General features: G+C 46.0%; 1 protein-coding gene across 1 annotated transcript; it reads right to left on the bottom strand.

The window, feature by feature from the left end:
* Positions 1-14,535: 14,535 nt before the first annotated feature.
* Positions 14,536-23,920, bottom strand: LOC121271603 (galanin receptor 2b-like). The gene is made up of 3 exons (XM_041177639.1): positions 23,880-23,920; positions 23,236-23,535; positions 14,536-15,295 (listed from the first exon to the last, which is right to left on the bottom strand). Exons 1-3 carry the CDS (start codon positions 23,918-23,920, stop codon positions 14,536-14,538), a joined length of 1,101 nt encoding a protein of 366 aa, XP_041033573.1.
* Between the last annotated feature and the right edge of the window lie 213 nt (positions 23,921-24,133).

The raw sequence follows: 24,133 nt of genomic DNA on the forward strand, positions 1-24,133 counted from the left end.
CAATATTAGGCAGGAGCTGAGGAATCTAGACTGGAGGCGGATGTTTGAGGGCAAATCAACAACTGACATGTGGGGGGCTTTCAAACGTCAGTTGATAAGAATTCAGGACCAGCATGTTCCTGCTAGGATGAAGGACAAGCATGACAAGTTTCAGGAACCTTGGATAACAAAGGATATTGTGAGATTAGCCAAAAAGAAAAGGGAAGCATTCGTAAAGGCTAGAAGGCTGGGAACAGATGAAGCCTGTGGAGAATATAAAGAAAATAGGAAGAAACTTAAGCAAGGAGTCAGGAGGGCTAAAAGGGGTCATGAAAATTCACTGGCAACCAGGATTAAGGAAAATCCCAAGGCCTTTTATACATATGTAAAAAGCAAAAGGGTAGCCAGGGAAAGGGTAGGCCCACTCAGGGACAGAGGTGGGAATCTGTGTGTGGAACCAGAAGAAATGGGAGAGATAATAAATGAATACTTCTCATCAGTATTCACCACAGAGAAGGACTTAGTGGTCGATTTGTCTAGGGAAGGGCGTGTAGATAGCCTGGATCATGTTGAGATCAAAAAAGAGGAGGTCTTAGGTATCTTGAAGAATATTAAGGTGGCCAGGGCCAGATGGGATCTACCCCAGAGTACTGAGGGAGGCAAGGGAGGAGATTGCTGGGGCCTTGACAGAAATCTTTGTATCCTCACTGGCTATGGGCGAGGTCCCAGAGGACTGGAGAATGGCCAATGTTGTTCCATTGTTTAAGAAGGGTAGCAGGGATAATCCAGGAAATTACAGGCCGGTGAGCCTTACATCAGTGGTAGGGAAATTATTAGAGAATATTCTTCGTGATAGGATTTACTACAATTTAGAAGCAAATGGGCGTATTAGTGAGAGGCAGCATGGTTTTGTGAAGGGGAGGTCGTGTCTCACTAACTTGATCGAGTTTTTCGAGGAAATGACGAAGGTGATTGACGATGGAAGGGCAGTGGATGTTATATACATGGATTTCAGTAAGGCCTTTGACAAGGTCCCTCATGGCAGACTGGTACAGAAGGTAAAGTCGCACGGGATCAGAGGTGAGCTGGCAAGATGGATACAGAATTGGCTTGGTCATAGAAGACAGAGGGTAGCAGTGGAAGGGTGCTTTTCTGAATGGAGAGCTGTGACAAGTGGAGTTCCACAGGGATCAGTGCTGGGACCTTTACTGTTTGTGGTATACATAAATGATTTGGAGGAAAGTGTAACTGGGCTAATTAGTAAGTTTGCAGACGACACTAAGGTTGGAGGAGTTGCAGATAGTGAAGAGGATTGTCAAAGGATACAACAGGATATAGATCGGTTGGAGACTTGGGCGGAGAAATGGCAGATGGAGTTTAATCCGGACAAATGCGAGTTAATGCATTTTGGAAGGTCTAATACAGGCAGGAGTTATACTGTAAATGGCAGAACCTTTAAGTGCATCGACGGGCAGAGGGATCTGGGTGTACAGGTCCACAGGTCACTGAAAGTGGCAACGCAGGTGGGTAAGGTAGTCAGGAAGGCATGTGGCATGCTTGCCTTCATTGGCAGGGGTATTGAGTATAAAAGTTGGGAAGTCATGCTGCAGCTGTACAGAACCTTGGTTAGGCCATGCTTGGAATATTGCGTGCAATTCTGGTCACCACATTACCAGAAGGATATGGAGGCGTTGGAGAGGGTACAGAGGAGGTTTACCAGGATGCTGCCTGGTCTGGAGGTTTTTAGCTATGAGGAGAGGTTGGAGAAACTCGGATTGTTCTCACTAGAGCGACAGAGATTGAGGGGCGACTTGATAGAAGTTTACAAAATTATGAGTGGCATGGACAGAGTAGATAGTCAGAAGATTTTTCCCAGGGTGGAAGAGTCAATTACTAAGGGACATTGATTTAAGGTGAGAGGAGAAAACTATAGAGGAGATGTGCGGAGCAAGTTTTTTACGCAGAGGGTAGTGAGTGTCTGGAATTCGCTGCCAGAGGAGGTGGTGGAAGCAGGTACAATAGTAATGTTTAAGAGGCAGCTTGACAAATACATGAATAGGATGGGAATAGAGGGATACGGACCCCAGAAGTACAAAATGTTTTAGTTGACAGGCAATATGATCAGCGCAGACTTGGAGGGCCGAAGGGCCTGTTCCTGTGCTGTACTTTTCTTTGCTCTTTGTTCTTCGCCTCCCTGAGGCAGCTCCTCATGCACAAAGTTCGATCTAGGCCTGGCTCACCCTCCTCCCCACCGCCTGCACAGGCAACGCTCACTCCGGGCGGGCCTTAATTGGTGGTTCACTGTCGATCGCGGGCAGTGGTCTGCTTCCTGTCCTCCCCCTGCCGATCCTACATGCTGAGGGCAAAATTCAGCCCATAGACACATCCCACTATTACTCTACAATAAATTCCAATAACATTATGAGAATTATTATATCTTCTTGAAAGTCTGAAAGAAAAGGAGTGTCCCTGGCTCCAACAAACAACCTCAGCCCATTAATCCCTCCCTCCACCACCCATTCCTGCACCCCCCTCGATTACCTATCCTGCCCCTCTTGACTGCACATGACACCATCTTCTGGACTCAGCCTCAGTCTCTGCGGCCACAACTGGCCTGAGTTACGATGTTGTGGCTCGAGGATCGTTAGGACATAAGAAATAGGAGCAGGAATTGGCCGTTCAGCCCATTGAGCCTGTTCTGCCATTCAGCAAGATGATGGCTGATCTGATTGTGGCTTTAAGTCCACTTTCTTGCCTCTCCACCATAACCCTTGACTCCCAGAAATCTGTCTATCTCAGCTTTGACTATATTCACTGACCCAGCCTCCGCTGTTCTCTGGGGTAGAGAATTCCGAAGACTAACGACCCTCAGCAAAGAAACCCCTCCTCTTCTCCATCAAAATCCATCCTGTTTAAATATTGCAATGAAAAGGGAGACCCGTTATTTTTAAACTCTTCCTCCTAGTTCTAGATTTCCCCATGAGATCCATATCCTCTCAGCAACTACCCTGTCAAACCCTGGAGAATGTTTCAGTAAGATCGCCTCTCATTTTTCATTGTGCGCTGCCTGAATTCCAACCACCCCCACCCCCTCCCACCCCCCCCCGCCCCCCCAACCCCCACCTCCCCCCGCCCCACCCCGGCTGCCATTTGGGGTACAACAGATTTCGGGCTCCTTGAGTTCTGGAGAGGTGACTGAATACCTGGGTGATGTCTCCCAATGCGTGTCTCATTTGTACCCTGTCTGCATCCACTGAAAAAATGAGTCCCTTTATAAAGCCTAACGACTGACAGGTATTTGTCTCCACTGGACTTAAGCCCATCTTTTGTAGAATTGAACGTTCTGCCATGGGGTGAAGGAAGTTTCAGATATTTGGTTTTGTCAGTGGCTAGAGAAATGTTATAATTACTACTTAAATTGTAATCACCTGATCAAATGTCATCAACTCTAAAGCTGTGGGTTCAAATCTCACTGATATTTCATTCTTGTCACTCATTAAATAATTTCTGATGGTATGGCACCTGCAGGATATTGTAGTACATTCCTCCTTTGTCAATCACTATTCCACTAGCTAGAGAATTACAAGCAGCTCTCATAATGATCCACAAGTCCTTTGATACCCATCAATTCTCAAACCTCTCACACAACATTTTATCGATTTTATCACTGTTACTGCACTCAGGCTTCTGCGCTTTCTCCTCTTCAAGCAATGCCAGCCACCAGTCTTCTTTGTCCCCACATCATTTAAATTCCTCACACTTTTCCTGGATCCTTACACATCTTCTCAGCCTTCAGTCCTCCCTCCCCCGCCGCCGAGAGTCTACGAGCTTACAAAACCCAGTCTAACCAAAGTCAAATCAGCTGTGGTTCCATGTCACTCTCCCTCAGCAGCCTAAAGCTGTGGGTTCAAGTCTAACTCTGTGACCTACAGGACAAAAACCCAGGCTGGCATTCCAGTGCAGCACTGAGGGAGTGCTACACTGTCGGAGGTGCTGCCTTTTGGATGAAATGTTAAACCGAGGTCCTGTCTGCCCTCTCGGGTGGATATAAAATACCTCCTGGCACTATTTCGCAGAGGAGCAGGGGGCCTAGCCAATATTTATCCCTTGATCAATTTATTTATGCCACCAGCTGGAATCTGTGCCCCCAGGACCTCTGGATTACTAGTCCAGTGACCTTACCAACAAGGCTACCATCTCCCTTTACTTAACACAGGCTGATATGTAATTTTTAAATGGAATTTTATATGGTTGAACAGCAGTAATTGTTTTAGGGAAGTGAATGTGTGTGAGAGCACAGGGACTGAAAACTCAAAGGACTGGCCTGGGTTGGGTCGGCAGCAGTCAGGAAGGAAGATTCTTCTATTCCAATATGACAAATTTGATAAATCCCTGCTCAGTTCTGGGTATTAAACTTACATCAGCCTTTTAGCTTCAAGAGGAGATTCAGGGAGCTCTCACCAACTCTGTCTCAGCGACTCACGCTCATCCCACTCAGTCTGCTGACTGTGGGGTCAGGTTCCACTCTGTGGGTACACAATCTAGGCTGAATTCCAGTGCAGGACTGAGGGGCTACTGCATCCCTGGAGGTGCTGTCCTTCAGATGAGACATTAAACCAAGGCCCTGTCTGCACTCTCGGGTGGATGTAAAAGATCCCAGTGCACAATTCCAAAGAGGAAGGAGCAGGGGAGCTCTTCCAGGTGTCCTGGCCAATATTCATCCCTCAACCAACATTACAATAACAGACTTTCTGATCATTATCATATTGCTGTTTGTGAGAGCTTGCTGTGTGCAAATTGGTTGCCGCGTTTCCTATAACAGTGACCATGAGGTGGCATATTTGAAGACGGCCGGTGGCGGGGAGGCGGGGCGGGGGGGGGGGGGGTGCTCATAACATAGAACAGGGGCCTTCCCACTGCCTTCCTGTCCAACCCCAATCTGTCTCCTATATTACAGTGGGTGGTCAAGTAGCCCTTAGGCCCATTGAGGCCCTAAAATGGATTGGCTGTGATAGGAACTAGAGATAGTCTAAATGAGTTATATTTGTATTTATGGGCGTTAGGAATGAGTTTTAGCTTTAAGTTTAAGTTTAATTTGTGCTTCTGTATTGGCATGTTAAGAAAGGGGGGTGGGTCTAAAACTTGAGTTTTAGTTTCACTTTAAAAAGATGCCTGTATTATAATGAGGTTTTATGACTCTTGAAGGGGAGCTAAAACAAACACAAAGTAGAAAAAACTGTGCTGTTGCCTAGCAACAGGGGTCCAGAGACAGGGACCCATAGACACAGAGATACCAAAAACAGCTTGAGTTCAGATAGTGATTATGTTCTAAGGTGGAGGACGTAGTTTTAAATCTCCCTCTAGCTGGACCTACTAGCAGACTGCTGAGTGAAATAAGTCTAAGAATCTTAGATGAGTTGCTCTAAAGTTAAAGTAACAGTGTAAGTCAAGTTAGTTCTGGGTCTCATGGGAGATACTAAGTTATCAGCAGTCTACTGGGAGAGGGAACTGCAGGGAGCAGGTCCTAAGAGAAAAAGAGAAAGGCCCCAAGAAGACCTTTAAATTAAGTCAAAGGACAAAGACAGGAATTTGGAACAAGATCCTGTTCAGTGGAAGTGAAAGTAAGGAGCAGAAAGGAAGGTTCCAAGCTTAAAGGGGGAGGTGCTAGAGATACATCAAGTTTTAGGGTGCCTGTCCATTGGAAATGCAGAGATGGGGTCACCAGCTATCTGGAATGAACTATCCCACAGCCTGTGCATGGGTCACTCACTCACATTGGTTTGATGTCAGTGAAATATACTATAAATTATTAAATATAACTGCATAACTAATATTAACTATAAACTATGAAAATAAACCATTCATAAAAACACCTGACCTATTTGTCAGATACTTGACCTTTGCATGGGGTATTTACACCCTGGATCTGAGGAAGTCCTGCCACTGAGGCAAAGGCTATAACCCTCTGTGATTGACTGACCATATCTGTGTCAAATTTGATGTACTTGAATTCCCCCCAGTACAAGGAATCTGTCATCTGGCCCGTGTAGTTGTGAGCAGCTGATTGTGGAATTCTGCAGATGTCTGTGCCTGAGTCCAGGGAATAAGCCAGAAGCCAAAAGTTCAAAGCTCCTGGTCACCTTGACCGTCACAGGAAATGGGTGCGTTCCCTGCTCCTAATGGACATACAGGTCAGCGACCACCTGACATGACAGCCACAGCCTTCGGGGGCACTGCTGTTTGGCCAAGCCAAGGAAGCTGACCCTTGGCTTAGATCCGGTGAACAGTTTAGCCCCTTCTTCTGGGTGCAGCCCTTCAGTCTTGCTCTCCGCTGTGTTCAAATATCCTGACCCTATGTTACCCCTGCCACTGTGCAAGCTGAGCTGTAACTCCTCTCCAGTGGTCCCCCCTACCTTGGGGTATGTGGAATTCATGTCCCCATGTCAAGTTATAGTGAAGCGGCCACACACTTGGAAAAGCTGGTCAGAAGTGAGCGTTCTTCCACAGCTGAGACGGTTCAGCTGCAGCTCCATTGACAGGCTTGGAGTCGGAGCCTCTGAAGCTTTTCTGCCCGTTCAGCAGTATAAAAGCATGAAAGTGCCACCAAATGCCCTGGAATCTTTCTCCCCCTCGGGCACAGACTGCAAATTAATGTGCGTTTTAGGGGCAGCAGAACAATTGACCGACTGGGCAAATTGTATAATCCCCTTGTGAAAGGGGCCATGGAGCAGTCACTGGTGGAGGTGCTCACAGCCCCTTGCAATGTCTTTATTCAGGTTTGGACCAGTATCCATTATGGTTCAAGCTAACAGTGCAGCCTTGCAGTGCGGGTTAGGGGAATGACTGTGCCTGAGCTGAGAGCACAGCCTGCAGTCAGTCAAGTGGAGTGGGGTGGAGGTGGGTGGGCTTTTAGACAGCCAATGAGCGCAATAAAACTGGTCATCCAAGTGGCAGTCAGCACTGTCCTGCGTGCGTGAAGGTGCCTTCAGACTTAATCAAGGGAAGTTCATTGGACACCCATGCTAACCCATACGTCTCTTTGGTCCTGCAGGAGGAGAACATCAGGATCATGGAGCCTGGTGATTTAGCGGGAAGCCTCATGGTTTCCAGGGAGCAGAGAAGAAGAAGAAGAGAGCAGCAGAGGCACCTCGCTCAGCAAAGGGAGGAGCGTCTCCCCCAAGGTGAAGGGGTGGCAGGGCCTGCTGCGCAAGCAGCTGAAGATCCACAGAGAGCCGTCACATGTAGGCACCTCGCTAGACCCAGGGTCTATAGACGGCACCTGTCATTTCTACAGATGATTGAGAACAGTGTCACCAAGGACTGCACATGTCTAGGAAACTGGGTGATCACATATGCCAGCTGCTGCAGGATTTTGTGCCATGGGGACATGGAGGGCATCCACTGCCTGTGTCTGTGAAAGTGACCATTGTCCTCAATTTTTATGCCAGTGGCTCCTTCCAGGGCTCCACAGGTGACCTGTGTGGAGTGTCACAAGCCTCCACACACAAATGTATCCAGAGGGGTCACAGATGCCATCATCACAAAGTCACAGAACCTTGTGCATCTCACCCAGGATCAGGGAAGCCAGGAAGCAAGAGCATTGGGATTTGCGCAGATCTCAGGTTTTCCACAGGTGCAGGATACCATCGATTGCACTCACATAGCACTTCGATCACCATGGCAACAAGCAGTCAACCACGTCAACTGCAAGGGTTCCACTCGCTGAATGTTCAGCGGGTCTGTGACCACCACAAACACACCCTGCAGGTCTGTGCACAGTTCCCAGGGAGCGTCCATGACTCCTACATCCTTAGCAGGTCTCAGGTCCGTGACATCTTCCAGGATCCACAGAGGCTGCAGGGTTGGCTCCTTGGGGACAAGGGCTACCCATAGAGGATGTGGCTGATGATGCCCACGCAGCGGCCTCAGACTGCAGCAGAGTGACGGTAAAATGAGACTCATGCTGCAAACCAGACTTTAGTGGAGCAAACAAAATGCATTTTGAAAATGAGGTTCCGGTGCCTCGACAGATCCAGTGGAGCACTGCAATACTGTCCCCAGAGGGTGTTGCGCATCATCGTAGCTTGCTGCACGCTACACAACTTGGCGCTGCAACAGGGGGAGGACCTGGCCAAGGAAGAGATGGAAGAGCTGCTCGTCTCCTCTAATGAGGAGGAAATCAAAGGGGATGATGGTGATGAGGCCATCATGCTGGCCAGACGAGGCAGGCTCGCTCAGGAGGCCCTCAGAGCCACGGGATTCATGGAGGATGATTACGAGATGCAGTGAGGACAGTCCTGACATCCTCACCTTGCATCTGTGAATGTTTGACTCCTATGTGGATGGTGGCAGCGCACATACCCTCAGTGCTCAGGTTATGTCATGGAGATGCAGCAGAGGCCCTAATAGTTGCTAGATTCCAGGAGGTTGATAATGTCATGCAATGAGGGCACTCCATAGATCTTCACATTGTCTCCATGAATGTCTGACTCCCATCAATGTCCTCAGCCCAACTATCTTCAGCTGCTTCAACTATGACCTTTCTTCCATCATTAGGTCAGAAGTGGGGATGTTCACTGATGATTGCACAATGTTCAGCATCATTCACAACTCCTCAGATACTGAAACAGTCCATGTCCAAATGCAGCAAGACCTGGACAATATCCAGGCTTGGGCTGACAAGTGGCAAGTAACATTCACAGCACACAAGTTGTCAGGCAATGACCATCTCCAACAATAGAGAATCTAACCATTGCCCCTTGATGTTCAATGGCATTACCATCACTGAAACCCCCACTATCAACATCCTGGGGGTTACCATTGACCAGAAACTGAACTGGACTAGCCATATAAATACTGGGGCTATAAGAACAGATCAGAAGCTAAGAATCCTGCGATGAGTAACTCACCTCCTGACTCCCCAAATCCTGTCCACCATCTGCAAGGCACAACTCAGGGATGTGATGGAATACCCCCCATTTGCCTGGGGGAGTGCAGCTCCCACAACACTCAAAATGCTTGACACCATCCAGGACAAAGCAGCCTGCTTGATTGGCACCCCATCCACAAGCATTCACTTCCTGCACCACCGACACACAGTAGCAGCAGTGTGTACCGTCTACAAGATCCACTGCAGGAACTCACCAAGGCTCCCTAGACAGCATCTTCCAAACTCATGGCCGCTACCACCTAGAAGGACAAGGGCAGTAGAAAGATGGGAACACCACCACCTGGAAGTTCCCCTCCAAGTCACTCACCATCCTGACTTGGAAATATATCACCGTTCCTTCACTGACGCTGGGTCAAAATCCTGGAACTCCCTCCCTAACAGCACTGTGGGTGTACCTACACCACATGGACTGCAGCGGTTCAAGAAGGCAGCTCACCACCACCTTCTCAAGGGCAACTAGGGATGGGCAATAAATGCTGGTCCAGCCAGCGACGCCCACATACCATGAATGAAAAATTTTTAAAAATAATTTGGCTGAGGGCAGCTCACTTGCTGTCTGTGATCAGGGTCACTTCATGGAGGCACAGCCATGAAACTTTAAACGCGCCTGATCCTTTGTCCGCCTTCAGCATCTGTCCCCTTCAGGAGCATAGCATCACCAGTCACAGATGCCAAAGAGATGGGGCCAGCCCCACCTCAGAGGTGCTGAGAGCACACAGAGAGAATGATGGAACTCTGTGACGCCTGCCCACAACATTCTGGCAGCAATGACCAGCACCATCAAGGTGCAGGCATCAGCAATGTGTCCAGAGAGTGTGAGACCGGAACACGACTTTGGTCAGGGAGGAGGCCTTGGACTGAGACACCTGCCTTTATCTTGTGCAGAAAGGTTTCACATCTGAGTGACACGAACACTGCTCCTCAGAACAAGGAGCCACAGGAGACATTCTTGGGAGTTTATTTATAATAGTGAACATTATGTACAAGGGATTCAAACTGGGTGGCATGAGGCAAATGCCTGGCCAAAGATGTAAGCCTGAGGCCTGTTGGTAATTTAGCCCTTGGAGTCTCAATTGCACAAAACCAGCAAAAGGCGAACATCAAGTGTGCAATCCCAATGTAGGTCATTACTCTGATGTTCCTCCAACCTCCACTCTGCTCAATAAAATAATCATAAACACCAGACAGCATGAAGCATAGATTAACCAGAACATTGGCCAGAAGGTACATTTCTGAGGAGAGAACTGAGAGTAGACAGAAAAGCCTAAGAGATTAATTGAGGTTTTCAAAATGATAAAATGCTTCTACACAATATAAAAGAAAAAGCTTATATCATCTGTTTGGGGTTCACTGAACAATTTGAAACTGTCGAAAGGGTATTGAAAGAGAAATTGGTACCAATTTCATTACAGGCAATTTTGGACCATGTAATACTTTGTCACAGAAAGTAGCTGGTACAGTGACCAGTATCTTTTAAAGGAAAGCTGAGGAAACTTAGGGGTCTGCAGAGACTTTCCAGGATGTCCACGATGCAGGGCTAGCCTTCGGGGTGGATGACTGCCCAAAGAACCATGGTCAAGAGTAAGCAAATGAACAGCAATCACGTTTGTTTTTGCTCTCTCCGGATTCCTGCTCTCTCCGTGCTCCTGCTGTTCCCGGATTCCTGCTCTCCCCATGCTCCTGCTCTCCTTGGGTCCTGCTCTCCCTGTGCTCGTGCTCTCCCCGGGTTCCTGCTGTCCTCGGGTTGCTGCTCTCCCTGGGCTCCTGGTCTCCCCAGGTTCCTCCTCTCCCCAGGTTCTTGCTCTCCCCGTGCTCCTCCTCTCCCCAGGTTCTTGCTCTCTCCGTGCTCCTGCTCTCCCTGGGTTCCTGCTCTCCCCGTGCTCCTGCATTCCCCAGGTTCCTGCTCTCCCTGTGCTCCTGCTCTCCCCAGGTTCTTGCTCTCCCCGGGTTTCTGCTCTCCCCGGGTTCCTTCTCTCCCTGGGTTCCTGCTCTCCTCAGGTTCCTGCTCTCCCCAGGTTCTTGCTCTCCCCGGGTTCCTTCTCTCCCCGTGCTCCTGCTCATCCCAGGTTCTTGCTCTCCCCGGGTTTCTGCTCTCCCTGGGTTCCTTCTCTCCCCGTGCTCCAGCTCTCCTCAGGTTCCTTCTCTCCCCATGCTCCTGCTCTGCCCGGGTTCCTGCTCTCCCCGTGCTCTTGTTCTCCCTGGGTTCCTGGGCTCCTGCTTTCCCTGGGTCCCTGCTCTCCCAGTTCTCCTGTTTTCCCTGGGTTCCTGCTCTCCCTGGGCTCCTGCTCTCCTGGTCCCCTACTATCCCCGGGTACCTGCTCTCACTGGGCTTCTGACAAGCATATTCAGAATCTGCAGCATGAAGCAGGCATACTCATCTCACTGATATATGGCAATCAATATGTCTTCTTAAAAGCATTATTTAAACAATGTTTACATGCATTATGATTATATTATGAGCATTATATCTCATTATAATTTAGGTAGCGGTGGGTTGGGGGGGGGGTGGTGGTGATGTTGACTATCGTACTGACTAAGACTAGCACATGCTTAACTGCAGGCAGCCATTGCTGAAATGATTTATTTACACCTCCCCAGAGGGCAGCAGAGAGGGTAATATAATAAAATGCTCCAATCTTGCAATTTACTACACTCCCTCCCCACTTAAAAAAACTCATACATTGAAATGTAAAATGTTACATGTACATACATTCCCAGAACACAATGTGACCAAACCACTACAATACCTAAAAATTTTGCAGGTTGGGTTGCATACTTATTTTGACTGTAATCACAACCAAATTACATATGACCAATAGTACCAGAGTAGTTTATATGTTAAAAAAAAGTTTTTTCCTTACCACCAGTGTGTGTTTAACAAAAATATCATTTGACAAGAAATAATGAAAAGAACAAGTTTTTTTTTCTTCCTTTTTACATTCTTTCAATTAACCTATCTGGCTTCTTTCTCCACTACAGGGGTAAAGGGGTGGAGTGAGGGGAATGGTAAATGAGGGGGTGAGGGGAATGGTAAGTGAGGGGAATATGAGTGAGGGAGGTGAGGGGAATGGTGAGGGTGGTAAGGGGAATGGTAAGTCAGGGGATGAGAGGAATGGTAAGGGGGTGAGGTGAATGGTAAGTGGAGGTGAGAGGAATGTTGACGGAGGTGAGGGGAATGGTAAGTGAGGAGAAAAAGGATCCTGCAATGGGAAAAGTTTCAATGATCATTGTGCTAAGTGGATCAGGTTGTTCAGTAATCTGACAGTGATCCTTAAACACACTGACACTCACAGACACACATACAGATACATACACTGACACAGGCACACGCACACTCTCACACACCATACACACACACATGTATACACTTAGACAGATCACACACACAGATACATATACTCACACAGACACACACACAGATACATACACACACACAATTACACAAACACACACTCAAACAGACACATACTTAGATGAGTGGAGTGAAGACATGGTAGCTAAATTTGCAGATGACACAAAGATAGGTAGGAAAGTGTGTTCTGAAGAGGACATGAGGAGGTTGCAGATGGATGTAGATAGGTTGAATGAGCAAACGGAGTTTAATGTGAGAAAATATGAAGTTGTTCAGTTTGGCAGAAAGAACAAAATGCAGAGTATTACTTAAATGGAGAATGGCTGCATAATTCTGAGGTGCAGAGGGACCTAGGTGTTCTAGCACGAGTCACAAGAAGTTAGTATGCAGGTATAGTAAGTAATTAAGAAGGTTAATGGAATGCTATCCTTTATTACAAGAGGGATTGAACATAAAAGTAAGGGCGTTATGCTTTAGTTATACAGGGCATTGGGGAGACTGCACCTCAAATACTGTGTGCAGTTTTGGTCTCCTTATTTAAGGAAGGATGCAAATGCATTGGAGGCAGTTCGGAGGTGATTTACTAGATTGATACCTGGAATGAGCCGGTTGTGTTATGAGGAAAGGTTGGACAGACTGGGCTTCTTTCCACTGGAGTTTAGAAGAGTGAGGGGAGATTTGATTGAAGTATAAAAGATCCTGAACGGCCTTGACAAGGTGGACGTGAAAAGGATCTTGTGGGTGAGTCCACACTAGTGGGCACTGTTTTAAAATTAGGGCTTGCTCTTTTAGGACAGAGATGAGGGGAATTTTTTTTTACTCTCAGAGGGTTGTGCGACTTTGGAGTTCTTTGCCTCAGAAGGTGGTGGAGGCGGGGTCACTGAATATTTTTAAGGCGGAGGTAGATATATTCTTGTTAGGCATGGTATCACTGCTTATTGGGGGTAGATGGGAATGTGGAAATCGAAACACAAGAAGATCAGCCCCATGATCTTATTGAATGGCGGAGCAGGCTCGAGGGGCTGAATGGCCTACTCCTATTCCTAGTTCTTATGTTCTTACACATCACATGCACAAAGATGGACGACACACACATAATGCACAAACACACACACAAAAGACTTGCTTTATATAGCAGCTATCACGACCTCAGGGCATCCCAAAGGGCTTCACAGCCAATTAATTATTTTTGAAGTGTAGTCATTATTGCAAAGTGTTAATGATCAGATAATCTGCCTCAGTGATGTTTGGTGATGAGGAATTAATTGTACCGGGGAGAGCTCCCCTGCTCTTCTTCACTTCAACCTGAGAGAGCAGGCAGGGTCTCGGTTTAAGATCTTATCCGAAAGGCATCATTTCTGACAGTGCAGCACTCCCTCAGTACTGTACTGGAGTGCCAGCCTGGATTTGTGCACAAGTCACAACCACTACTATAAACACAGGAATACCAGTCACAGAGTATTGAGTTTTATTTATTTTTACATTTTCACCAGAGTCTAAAGCTTTCTTTACAGATGTCACACCATGAAACCACCTTTCAAAAGGTAGAAATAAAGTCTAGTAATCTTTCCAAGGCATCACTTCGGCAGGGAGGTAGCAACATTATGACAGCCCACAGTGGGAATAAGCTTATGTTAAAATTCTAAAAAAAAGGCAAAATTAACATTTCCTTGTGCCTGTCAGAACTGAATAGCATTTTGGTAATTAAAAATTGAAACATTTATTTTTAAAACACTAAATTGGAATAAATCAATTCTATTTTCAAAAATGCTACTTCACAAAACTATACCAAACTGCCTGACAGGCAATGAACTCAGAACAAAGCATGGATTATCGCTTTATGAAGCAGGTTGAAGAATCAGGAAGTTCAGAGTCTCTGGCAGTGATGTATTAGTGGAAATGCTAAAGTGATTAACAGTCACAAACAACAAGCTAATTAGCGTAAAGGTACTTTGGTATCTACATTATTAACACTCATGCACACAAAATACCATCACAAGTGTCCAATTATTTGTGGGTGAGAAATTTAATCGGCTTTTCAGCTTAGATGACCCAAGGTTGCAACAGTTTCTGAAAATGTCAGAAGTACTTTTCAATCATTGTAACAAGCTTGCTTCAGTTGGTTCCATCAAAAACAAATGACAAATGACCAACTCACGTTACACTAAACTCCACCCAAGTGAATCTTTGAATGTTTCAGTTTTTTGAATGTTCTTAAATACAATCAGAACAAAGCCTCTGCACATTTGTTAACTTAGGGATAATGTCGAACCCCCTGTCTCAGAGCAACTCCTGGCTTGTTATGTCCCATGTTGCTTTCCACCCGGGCTGGCCGTGCGACTTTGCAGTTTTCCTCATTGAACTGGGAAGTTTCCGTTGTTACAGCCTGGAACCCAGTCACAATATTGGCCACATGGACAACGTGGACTTTATTGGCTGTTTGCTTCTTCAGGTGACAAGTGAAGACTTGTTTGAATCTCTTGCGAAAATGCTTCGATATCAAAGCATACACAATGGGGTTGAGGCAGGAGTTGGCATAGGACAAGCAGTGTGAGACAAGCCTGAAGGCATAGGTTGCCTTATTAAATGGGAAATAACCAAACCAGAAACACATGATAACCACGTGGTGGGGCAACCAGCAGAGGCAAAAAAGCACAGCAACAATGATAATCATTTTGGTCACTTTTCGCTTGGCTTTCTTAGATTCTGAAATGGTTTCAATGGGATCCACTGAAGTCCACAGGTACTTGATTGTTCTGGTGTAGGCAAGACTCAGAATTGTAACTGGGATTAAGAAGCCAAAAACAAAAGAGGAAACGTCCATTATTTTTCTCTTTTTGTCTTCCCAGATTGGCAGACAGATGGGTATTCCCCTGTAACTCACAATCTGGTAGTAACTCAAATATGGTCCAGCCAAGATGATTGCCAATGCCCAGATTACAGCAATGGCAGCTGTGGCATTTCGTGTTGTGCGGAGATCTCGGGATTTCAAGGGGTATCGTATGGCAAGATATCTACAAAAAGAAACCAGGGATTTGACAATATCATTATTGCTTCACCAGCCTTTCATTTTATTCCATCAATTATTTGAACCATTTACAAGCTTTAAGGAAAACTTTCAGGATCTGAACCCACTCCAGGGACTGAACCCGCTCCAGGATCTGGAACCCACTCCAGGATCTGGAACCCATGACAGGATCTGAACCCACTCCAGGATCTGAAATTACTCCAGGATCTGGAACCCACTCCAGGTTCTGAACCTACTCCAGGTTCTTAACCCACTCCAGGATCTGAACTCACTCCAGGATCTAGAACCAACTCCAGGATCTGGATCCAACTCCAGGATCTGGAACCAACCCCTGGATCGGTACGCACTCCAGGATCTGAACCAATTCCAGGGGCAGAATTTCACATCTCACGGGCTGGCACGAGCCTGACCTGACCAGGCATAATATAGCACCAGAAGACATCAGGCAAGCGTCCCGACATCATTCCGCACATGCTCAATCTTCAGGTCGGTGGTTGTGCGCGGGTGTCAGAGCTGCACACACCATCAATTAAAAGGCGACTTAAGACCATTAAAAAGCTAACTAATCCATATTTTCGTTGCCCATGTGATTTCGTACTCGTTGCATGGGCAAATAGGGCAGCCCACATTTTGCAAAACCTCATCCAAGAGCAGGATTGAAAAGGTCAGCAACATTGCCATTGTGAGTGCCATTGTCAGCCCTGAGCTTCATTGTTAGCATTTCCAGGCTTCATTTCAGGACTCCTTGGAGTCTCCAAGGCCCCTGGAGGATTTTGACCATGTTGACCCTTCCAGGTATCAGGCAGCCTTCTATCACCCTGGTAACGGGGATTGTGCTGCAGGCACCTCCTCTGAAGAGGAAGAGAGGGGCAGAAAGGAGAGGAGGCCAGGAGTCCCAATGCAGCTTCCAGGGGAGTGACCTGTGGAAGAAGAGGTGCAAGCGCAAGGGGTCCAGGGCCAGCAGGTAGCCCAAGGCAGAAGGTTCTGCAGACGACACCACTATCCTGCTGCCAGGGTTTACAAGTGGCGATGCAGCTACCTCACTATGTTCACGATGCAATGCCGAAAGGGTCTCCGTCTCTCAAGGGAGACTGTGGCCTCCATTTGTCAGATGATAGGCCTTGAGGTGATCTCCAACTGTGTGGGTGGAAACCCCATGCCAGTGGCACTGAAGGTTACAGTGGCCTCAACTTCCACCCCTCTGGCTCTTTCCAGGGGTCAGTGGGGGATCTGTGTGGAGTCTCCCAATCAGCTATCCACAGTAGCGTCAAGCCGGTCACAGAAGCTCTGTTCAGGAGGGTAACGACATTTAGTAATTTCTGTATGGACGAGGCCAGCCAGGCTGAGCGAGCCAGAGGCTTTGCAACAATTGCTGGGATCCCCCGCATCAGGGGTGCAATTGACTGCACACGCGTGGCCATCAAGGCGCCAGCCGGTGAGCCGAGTGCCTTTGTCAACAGGAAGGGATTCCACTCTATGAACATCCAGAAAGTTTGTGACCAGGACGCAGATTCTGCAAGTCTGTGCAAGGTACCCTGGCAGGTCCCATGACACTTATATCCTTAGACACTCCTGGCTGCCAAGACTATTCAGTGTTCCAGCCCGACTGGATGGATGGCTGGAGACCAGGATGATGTTCAGTCAAAGGCGCCTGCCAAGGGAAAAATTCAGACCCAGGGTCTAAAACCCACTCCAGGATCTGAAATCCACTCCAGGATCGGTACCCACTCCAGGATATGGAACCCACTCCAGGATCGGTATCCACTCCAAGATATGGAACCCATTCAGGATCTGGAACCCACTCCAGGATCTGGAACCCACTCAGGGTCTGAACCCTCTTCAGGATCTGAATCCACTCCAGATTCGGTATCCACTCCAGTATTGTAACCCGCTCCAGGATCTGGAACCCACCCCAGTATCTGGAACCCACTCGAGGATCTAAACTCCCTCCAGGTCTGGAACCCATTCTAGGGTCTGGACCCACTCTAGGATCACAGCCAACAAGATGGCAGTCCTGACAGGATCCAGACCCTCTTCCCTCTCCAATGCTATCCCTCACCAAACTGCAGGCTCCCTGCATGCTTCTGGGCAAGCTGCAGCCTCTGTTGGAGTATTCCTTGTCAGGCAGGGAGCCAAGTCTGCCAGTCAGACTGGCTTTTGAACATAGAACCTGCTGGAAAAGAGATGTGCTCTGTAGAGTCAAAACTCCAGAGCATTCAGGGAAGCCTGGATATCTACCCCGCTCATAACTCAGTCTCACTGTAGTACAGGAGCTCATTTGGCTCATTGTGCTTCAGTCCACATTTTTCAAAAAGATATCTGATTAACCCCACTCTCCTTTCACTTTACTGTAAATTGTAAATCCCCCTTATCTATTTACTCAAAGATTCAATTGAATCTGCTTCCAGTGGCCAGGCAGTGCATTTCAGATCATCGCAACTTGTTGAGTGAAAAAAGACACCCCAGTTCACCACCTATTCTTTTGCCAACTATATGCCAGTGTATCAGTGGTTCATGGAGAGTCCCAGTTGTGAAATTATGTCCAAGGAACATTAACAAATTGGATTTGTATGAATTCGCTGTTAGAAAGCTGTAATCATGTGTAATAGTGGAGACCATTTCCCACATATCAGTATTGTAGTCAGGTGCTGCGCAGCATTCCCTAAATAATCTTTATTAATGCTGATTATCTGCTTCCACCACTCATTCAGGCAGTACATTCCAGATCAAACAAATCACTGCCTCAAATATTCTCATTTCACCCCTGGTTCTCTTGCTAATTGCTTTAAGTTTGTGACCTACGGTTATTGACCCTCCTGCCAGTGGAAACAGTTTCTCCTTATTTAGGTGATGAAGGTCCTTTATCATTTTGGACACCTCAATTAAATCCTTTCTTCACCTTCCCTGCTCTTAGCAGAACAATGCCAGTTACTTTAATCTCTTCACGTAACTGATGTTCCTCATCCCTGGTGCCATTTTGACGAATTTCCCTTGAACCCTCTCCAAGGTCTCAACATCCTTACTCAAGTGTGGTGCCCAGAATTGGACGCAATACTCCAGCTGGAGTCTACCTGTATGACTTATTTCGGTGCTATAAATTCTATTTGCCTTGGGAGGGCAAACCAAAATAAAACTAAACCAAAGCAATCTTTAAAAACTCTGCAAAGTTGAAGAGATTCTAGAAGGTGTTAGTAACAAAACATACATTTGATATTCCTCCATTAGTTATTTAGATTAAAATGCATGAATACATTTAGAATATAAGGGCAGCGGCATCGATCTCAATGACTGGGAGGAGGTTGCTACCATATCATTCAAAATGATGACAACTTGTCCATCAAGCTTCGAGTCACAAAGCTGAGCGGCAGCAGAGAAGGAAAGAAATGGAAGCAAATCCTGCACTGCAGAACCCGCTACCTCACTGGATGTCCTGCGCCATGTATCCAAAGATCCCCGGGTTGAGAATCGGCCTGTTCAGTCACATGAAGACCCATGGACTCGCACCCAGAGTTGACGTCATCCTTGAATTAAGGGGCAGCCGACAATGACCAGAGATGCGTGGGTATGCATATCAGGAAACGATTGATAGGCATGGTCACTTTTCTCTTGAAGAAGGAAGGCTGAGGCGTGACCTCATAGAAATCTTTAAAATTATGGAAAGGGATACAGGAGATAATTGTTTATGTTGGAATTGTGCTGCAATAAAGCACATGCTTTAAGTTGGTAATCAAGAGCAGCTGTCCCCATTTGGGGGAGTATTAGGGCTTCATTACAAGAGTATAAAAAGGTATTCACACTGGGTGTAGGGGGGAATTTGAAGAGTCTGTGTCTTTACTCTGCAGGTTTGGAAATAAACCTGTCTTAAGGTACAGGCTGGCTTCAGACTCGTTCTTTCCTCAACATACATATATTGGATTTAATATGGTAGCAGAGGATGAATATTAAGCTCCGGTGAATGGTTGTTGAATAAGAAGTTTTTTATCTTTACCCTCTGAGAGTAAAAGAAGCATACTGCTCCTGACAACCTCAATTACAGAATGATAGAGGGATGCAATGGTGGTGCAAAATCTCAGGCTTTGGCCACCCACTGGTTTTTTTCAGAGGCGGAACCATATCAGCAATGGAAAAATGAAGTTGAAATGTGGACATGTGATATCTCGTTAACCTGGAGGATGCAAAGTGTGGCTTTGGTTTTGTCATTATCTGCAAAAAAATTTAAGATTAGGAGTAAAGTATTTTCAGAATTGGACATGGTTGATTTGGATACTGAAAATGAATTAACCGTCCTATTACAATTTTTGGCTAAGCATTTTAAAAAAGGTGAGTTGTTGGAAGCATATGAAATATGGTCAACTTTTGAAAGACTAAAGAAAACAGACGATCAGTCAATGGAAGAGTATAGTATGGACTTTGATAAGTGGCAGAAGAAACTGAAGAGGAGGCAGTTAGGGCCAGGGAACTGGAAATTGTTGATATGATGTAGATAAAAATAAATATTAAAAAAGGGGTAGAGATAGAGGATAGAGTTCATTGTCTGAAGTTGTTGAACTCAGTGTTAAGTCCAGGATGCTGTAAAGTGCCTAATCAGAAGAAGAGGTGTTGTTCCTCCAATTTACTTTGGGCTTCACTGGAACATTGCAGCAGGCCAAGGATGGACAGGCGGGCATGAGGTCAGGATGGTGTGATGAAATAGCAAGCAACAGGAAGCTTTGAGCCATTCTTGCCGATAAACTGAAGGTGTTCCGCAAAGCAGTCACCCTGTCTGCGTTTGGTCTCTCTAATGTAGAGGAGATCACTTGGTTCCTAAAAAGTGCAAAGGCCGCTTGACCTTTTTACCTGCCCTCCAACTGTAAGGCTGCACAGGCAGTGAAAAATTGAATTAATTAATATTTTAATGGCCTTAATAGTCATTCTAATTGTCAGCAGAGGTGCTGCTGATTCCCATGCGCGCGCCCACTGACTGAACCATCGCGCGACTGCGCTTTGACGTCGGGACACTCACCCGAACGTCATTTCACGCTCAAGTGCACTTCCTATTAAGGCCATTAAAATATTAATTAACTTCAATTTTTCGCTGCCTGTCCAGCCTTACAGTGCATCTGGCATGCGTCTGCCCGCTGAGCTGAAAATTCTGCCCAAGTCTAAGACAAATGCTGGAGAAAAAGGAAATCTCTAAGCTCTAATGGGTTGATACAATCCATCAAAAGTTATCAGATTGTTTCACCAAAAGAAACGCTTGCAGTGAAAAATTATTGGGGGTATTAGAAGAGGGATGATTCAGGATGTGAATTTTGTGACTTATTTCTCTGTCTTCAGTTTTTTTTTGCCTGAAAAAAAAATGCACTTGTTATTTTTCCCTTTTAAAAAAGGGAATCTGTTAATGTTGGAATTGTGCTGCAACAGAGCACATGCTTTAAGTTGGTAATCAGAGGCAGCTGTCTCCAATTAGTATTAGGGCTTCATTACAAGAGTGTAAAAAGGTATTTGCACTGGGTACTGGGTGGGGGGGATGTGGAAGGGTCCACGGCCAGGATTTTCCAGCCCCATCCAGGATCATCCAGCCCCGCCCTTCACCAAGATTTTCCGGTCCTGCTGGAAGTCAACAGGCTTCTAGCTGGCTCGCCACCTCCCCATGGTAGGTCCTGCTAGAGCGGGGCCAGAAAATCCCGTCTGTGTCTTTTCTTTGCAGGCTTCGGAAGTAAACCTGTCTTAAGTTGCAGGCTGGCTGCAGGCTCATTCTTTCAACATACAAGTATTGGATTTAACAATAATGTTTCTTCTTGTGGGGACGGGCATCGAAGCCATCAAGACTGTCACTAAGAAATTCAACTGGGAATTCAGAAGGAACTTCTTTACCCAAAGAGTGGTGGGAACGTGGAGCTCGTTATCACAGGGAGTGGGTAAAGCAAATAGTACAGATACGTTTAAGGGAAAATTAGACTAACATATGATAGCAAGGAATAGATGGTTACGAAGGTAGATATAGATGGCTCAAATGAAACATAAATATCAGCATGGACTGGCCTGTTTCTGTGCCATATATCCTATGTAATAAGGGTCAAAATCCTTACTTTAAAAAAAATGTACTTGTGGGATGTGGTGATTTGTTACTCATCCCTAGTTGCCCTTGAGAAGGTGGTGGTGAGCTGCCTTCTTGAACCGCAACAGTCCATGTGGTGTAGGTACACCCACAGTGCTGTTAGGAAGGGAGTTCCAGGATTTTGACCCAATGACAGTGAAGGAACAGCGATATATTTCCAAATCAGGATGGTGTATGACTTGGAGGGGAACTTCCAGGTGGTGATGTTCCAATGTGTCTGCTGTCCTTGTCCTTCTGGGTGGTAGAGGTCGTGGGTTTGGAAGGTGCTAGGGAAGGAGCCTTGGTGAGTTGCTGCAGTGCTTGTAGATGGTACATACTGCTGCCACTGTGGATTGGTGATGAAGGGAGTGAACGTTTAAGGTGGAGGATGGGTGCTAATCAAGCAGGCTGCTTTGACCTGGATGCTGTCGAGCTTCTTGAGTGTTGTGGGAGCTGCACTCATCCAGGCAAGTGGTGAGTATTCCATCACACTCCTGACTTGTGCCTTGTAGATGGTGAACAAGCTTTGGGGAGTCAGGAGGTGAGTTACTCTCCGCAGAATTCCCAGCCTCTGACCTGCTCTTATAGCCACAGTTTATCTGGCCATTCATGTAACTATATGCTTCTTATTAATATCCACAGCAAGATTTCAGTTTGAACTTCTAACCAAATAGTTTGGTCAATTTTCTTTTGCTTTCACTACCCAGGGCATCGAAGGGGCAGAGGGCTGAGGAAGAGGGGGTGGTGTCCAGGAGGCGAGAGTGTTGAAGGTTGGCTGGGGGGGGGGGGGGGGGGTCAGGCAGAGTGTTCTGACATACTCTTCTGACACTTACCTATTCAGAGATGTGTGAAGCATCAGTTCCTGTTGGATAAAGTATATTGAACATTTATTCTATGATCATATGGCAGTGCCCACATTCCCACTGAAAAAGCTCTGCAGTTTACTGTTAAATGGAACTCCAAAATTGAGCACTGAATGCTTAATGGAAGATTTGGTGAGATCTTTCTGCTTTAAGCCACTCATTTGAGAATCAGTCATAAGTCATCAGAAGTAATGTCACCAAAATTTACTGCACTCAGTTATCGTCATTTAAATGCTGTGACTGAAACTACCAGCAATACACAATAAAATTAAATCAATACCACCCTCTGGGTCAGTGACAAACAGTCCTTGTTTCTAAAGATATCCCACAAAGGTGAAAGATGACAATCCGGAGAATTGAAAATGCTGCCACTTCTGATGATAACCCCGAGAACTCACACTGTAGATAAACTTATTAACATTTGTACACTGTGATTATGTCTGCACAAAATAGAATAGATAAAGCCCCATTACGAATTTCACTGTGATCTGTGAGAATCTTCAAAGTCAAAATGTTCACCCACAACATTTCTGGTAATTGGCAAAAGGACCAGAGGGCAAGCTGAGATTTTATTTTACAGATAGAATTATGATCTGGAAGGCACTGCCTGAAAAGGCAGTAGAGGCAGATACATCAGTAATTTTCAAATGTGAATTAGATAAATACTTGAAGGAGAAAGAAATTACTGGTCCATGTTTCAATTACTCTACTCAACTTCTAAACTTTGCCTATGAACCATTGTCTAGTAAAGAAATTCCTCCTTAATTCTTTATTGGATTTATTTATAACTATCCTGTCCACCTAGTTTTAGACACCTATACAGGTCAAAACATATTCTCTGCATCAGAGAATGGCAGAGATTAGGAGGCAACAGTGGGGGTAAGAACCCACATGCAGCTATTTTGCAAGTGTACTTTCCTGGAACACCTGACTTGACAAATGTTACAATACACATGATACAAACAATACTAGGAGCAGACTTACCTGTCAACAGACACAGCAGACAATGTGAAGCTGCTAGCATACATGGTGAGGTATATGAAAAAGTGGACCACTTTGCAAATGAATGAGCCAAAGAGCCACCCGTCCAGGGTGTAGATGGTGGCTTGAAAGGGAACACAGAAGATAATAAAGAACAGATCAGCTATGCTTAGGTTTAAAATAAAGAGATTGGTTGTATTGTAACTCATCTGTCCATTCCTCAGTAACACTGCCAGAACAAGCCCATTCCCTACGGTTCCAAGTAGGAATATTAGTGAAAAGATGACTGGAACAATGATGCTCGCAGGCAGAAAATCCAGATTTTCAGAGACCTTCCAGTCATCTGCCATTTTGGCAGCTTGTTGTCTGGTAGGAGGCTTTAACAAGTAAATGTTGATGAAATTCTGCAAAAAACATTTAACAGTGGAATTAAAATAAGCATTGACAATCAGCTCAATCTTACAATGATTCTTTTCCAGTCATATTCATTTCTGTTTTTTAATAATAAAAAACCTTCAACGCTTCGGTGAGAAATTAACTCATTCAGTATGATATTCAATCATGCAGAGCAGAGGGTTAGGTTTCATTCCCACTCCATATTCAGTAAGCTGACTTCAAGTTGGGATACCTCTATAATTAGCTCATCATCATTAAACCAAGAAGGGGAGAAAGCAGCTGAGATTCCCATACCTTACCATTATCAATGCACCCCTACTGGAAAGGATGTGCGCGCGCGCACGTGCACAGATTTTGAGTAAGGATAAGATTAGGCTCAGCTGTGATGCCTCCCCCAGTTAAACAGCCTTCTGAAATGCAATGCCCTGGCTCGCTCATAAACCATGGCCAATATGGCAAATTGCTGGAAACCATGCAATGCCGTGGAATTGTAACCCAAGAAGAA

The sequence above is a fragment of the Carcharodon carcharias genome, chromosome 31 (genome assembly GCF_017639515.1).
Source record: "Carcharodon carcharias isolate sCarCar2 chromosome 31, sCarCar2.pri, whole genome shotgun sequence".
Taxonomy (NCBI): Eukaryota; Metazoa; Chordata; class Chondrichthyes; order Lamniformes; family Lamnidae; genus Carcharodon; species Carcharodon carcharias.

Bases quoted from the DNA above. Each gene is read 5' to 3' on its own strand.
- LOC121271603 (XM_041177639.1), bottom strand. From the start codon at position 23,920: ATGGGAATCTCAGCTGCTTTCTCCCCTTCTTGGTTTAATGA. The intron at 23,536-23,879 runs TGATGAGCTAAT...TTTTCTGCCTGC, and splicing joins TCCCCTTCTTGGTTTAATGA to GAGCATCATTGTTCCAGTCA. The intron at 15,296-23,235 runs GTAAGTCTGCTC...TTCTTTTTGTAG, and splicing joins TCTGCTGTGTCTGTTGACAG to ATATCTTGCCATACGATACC.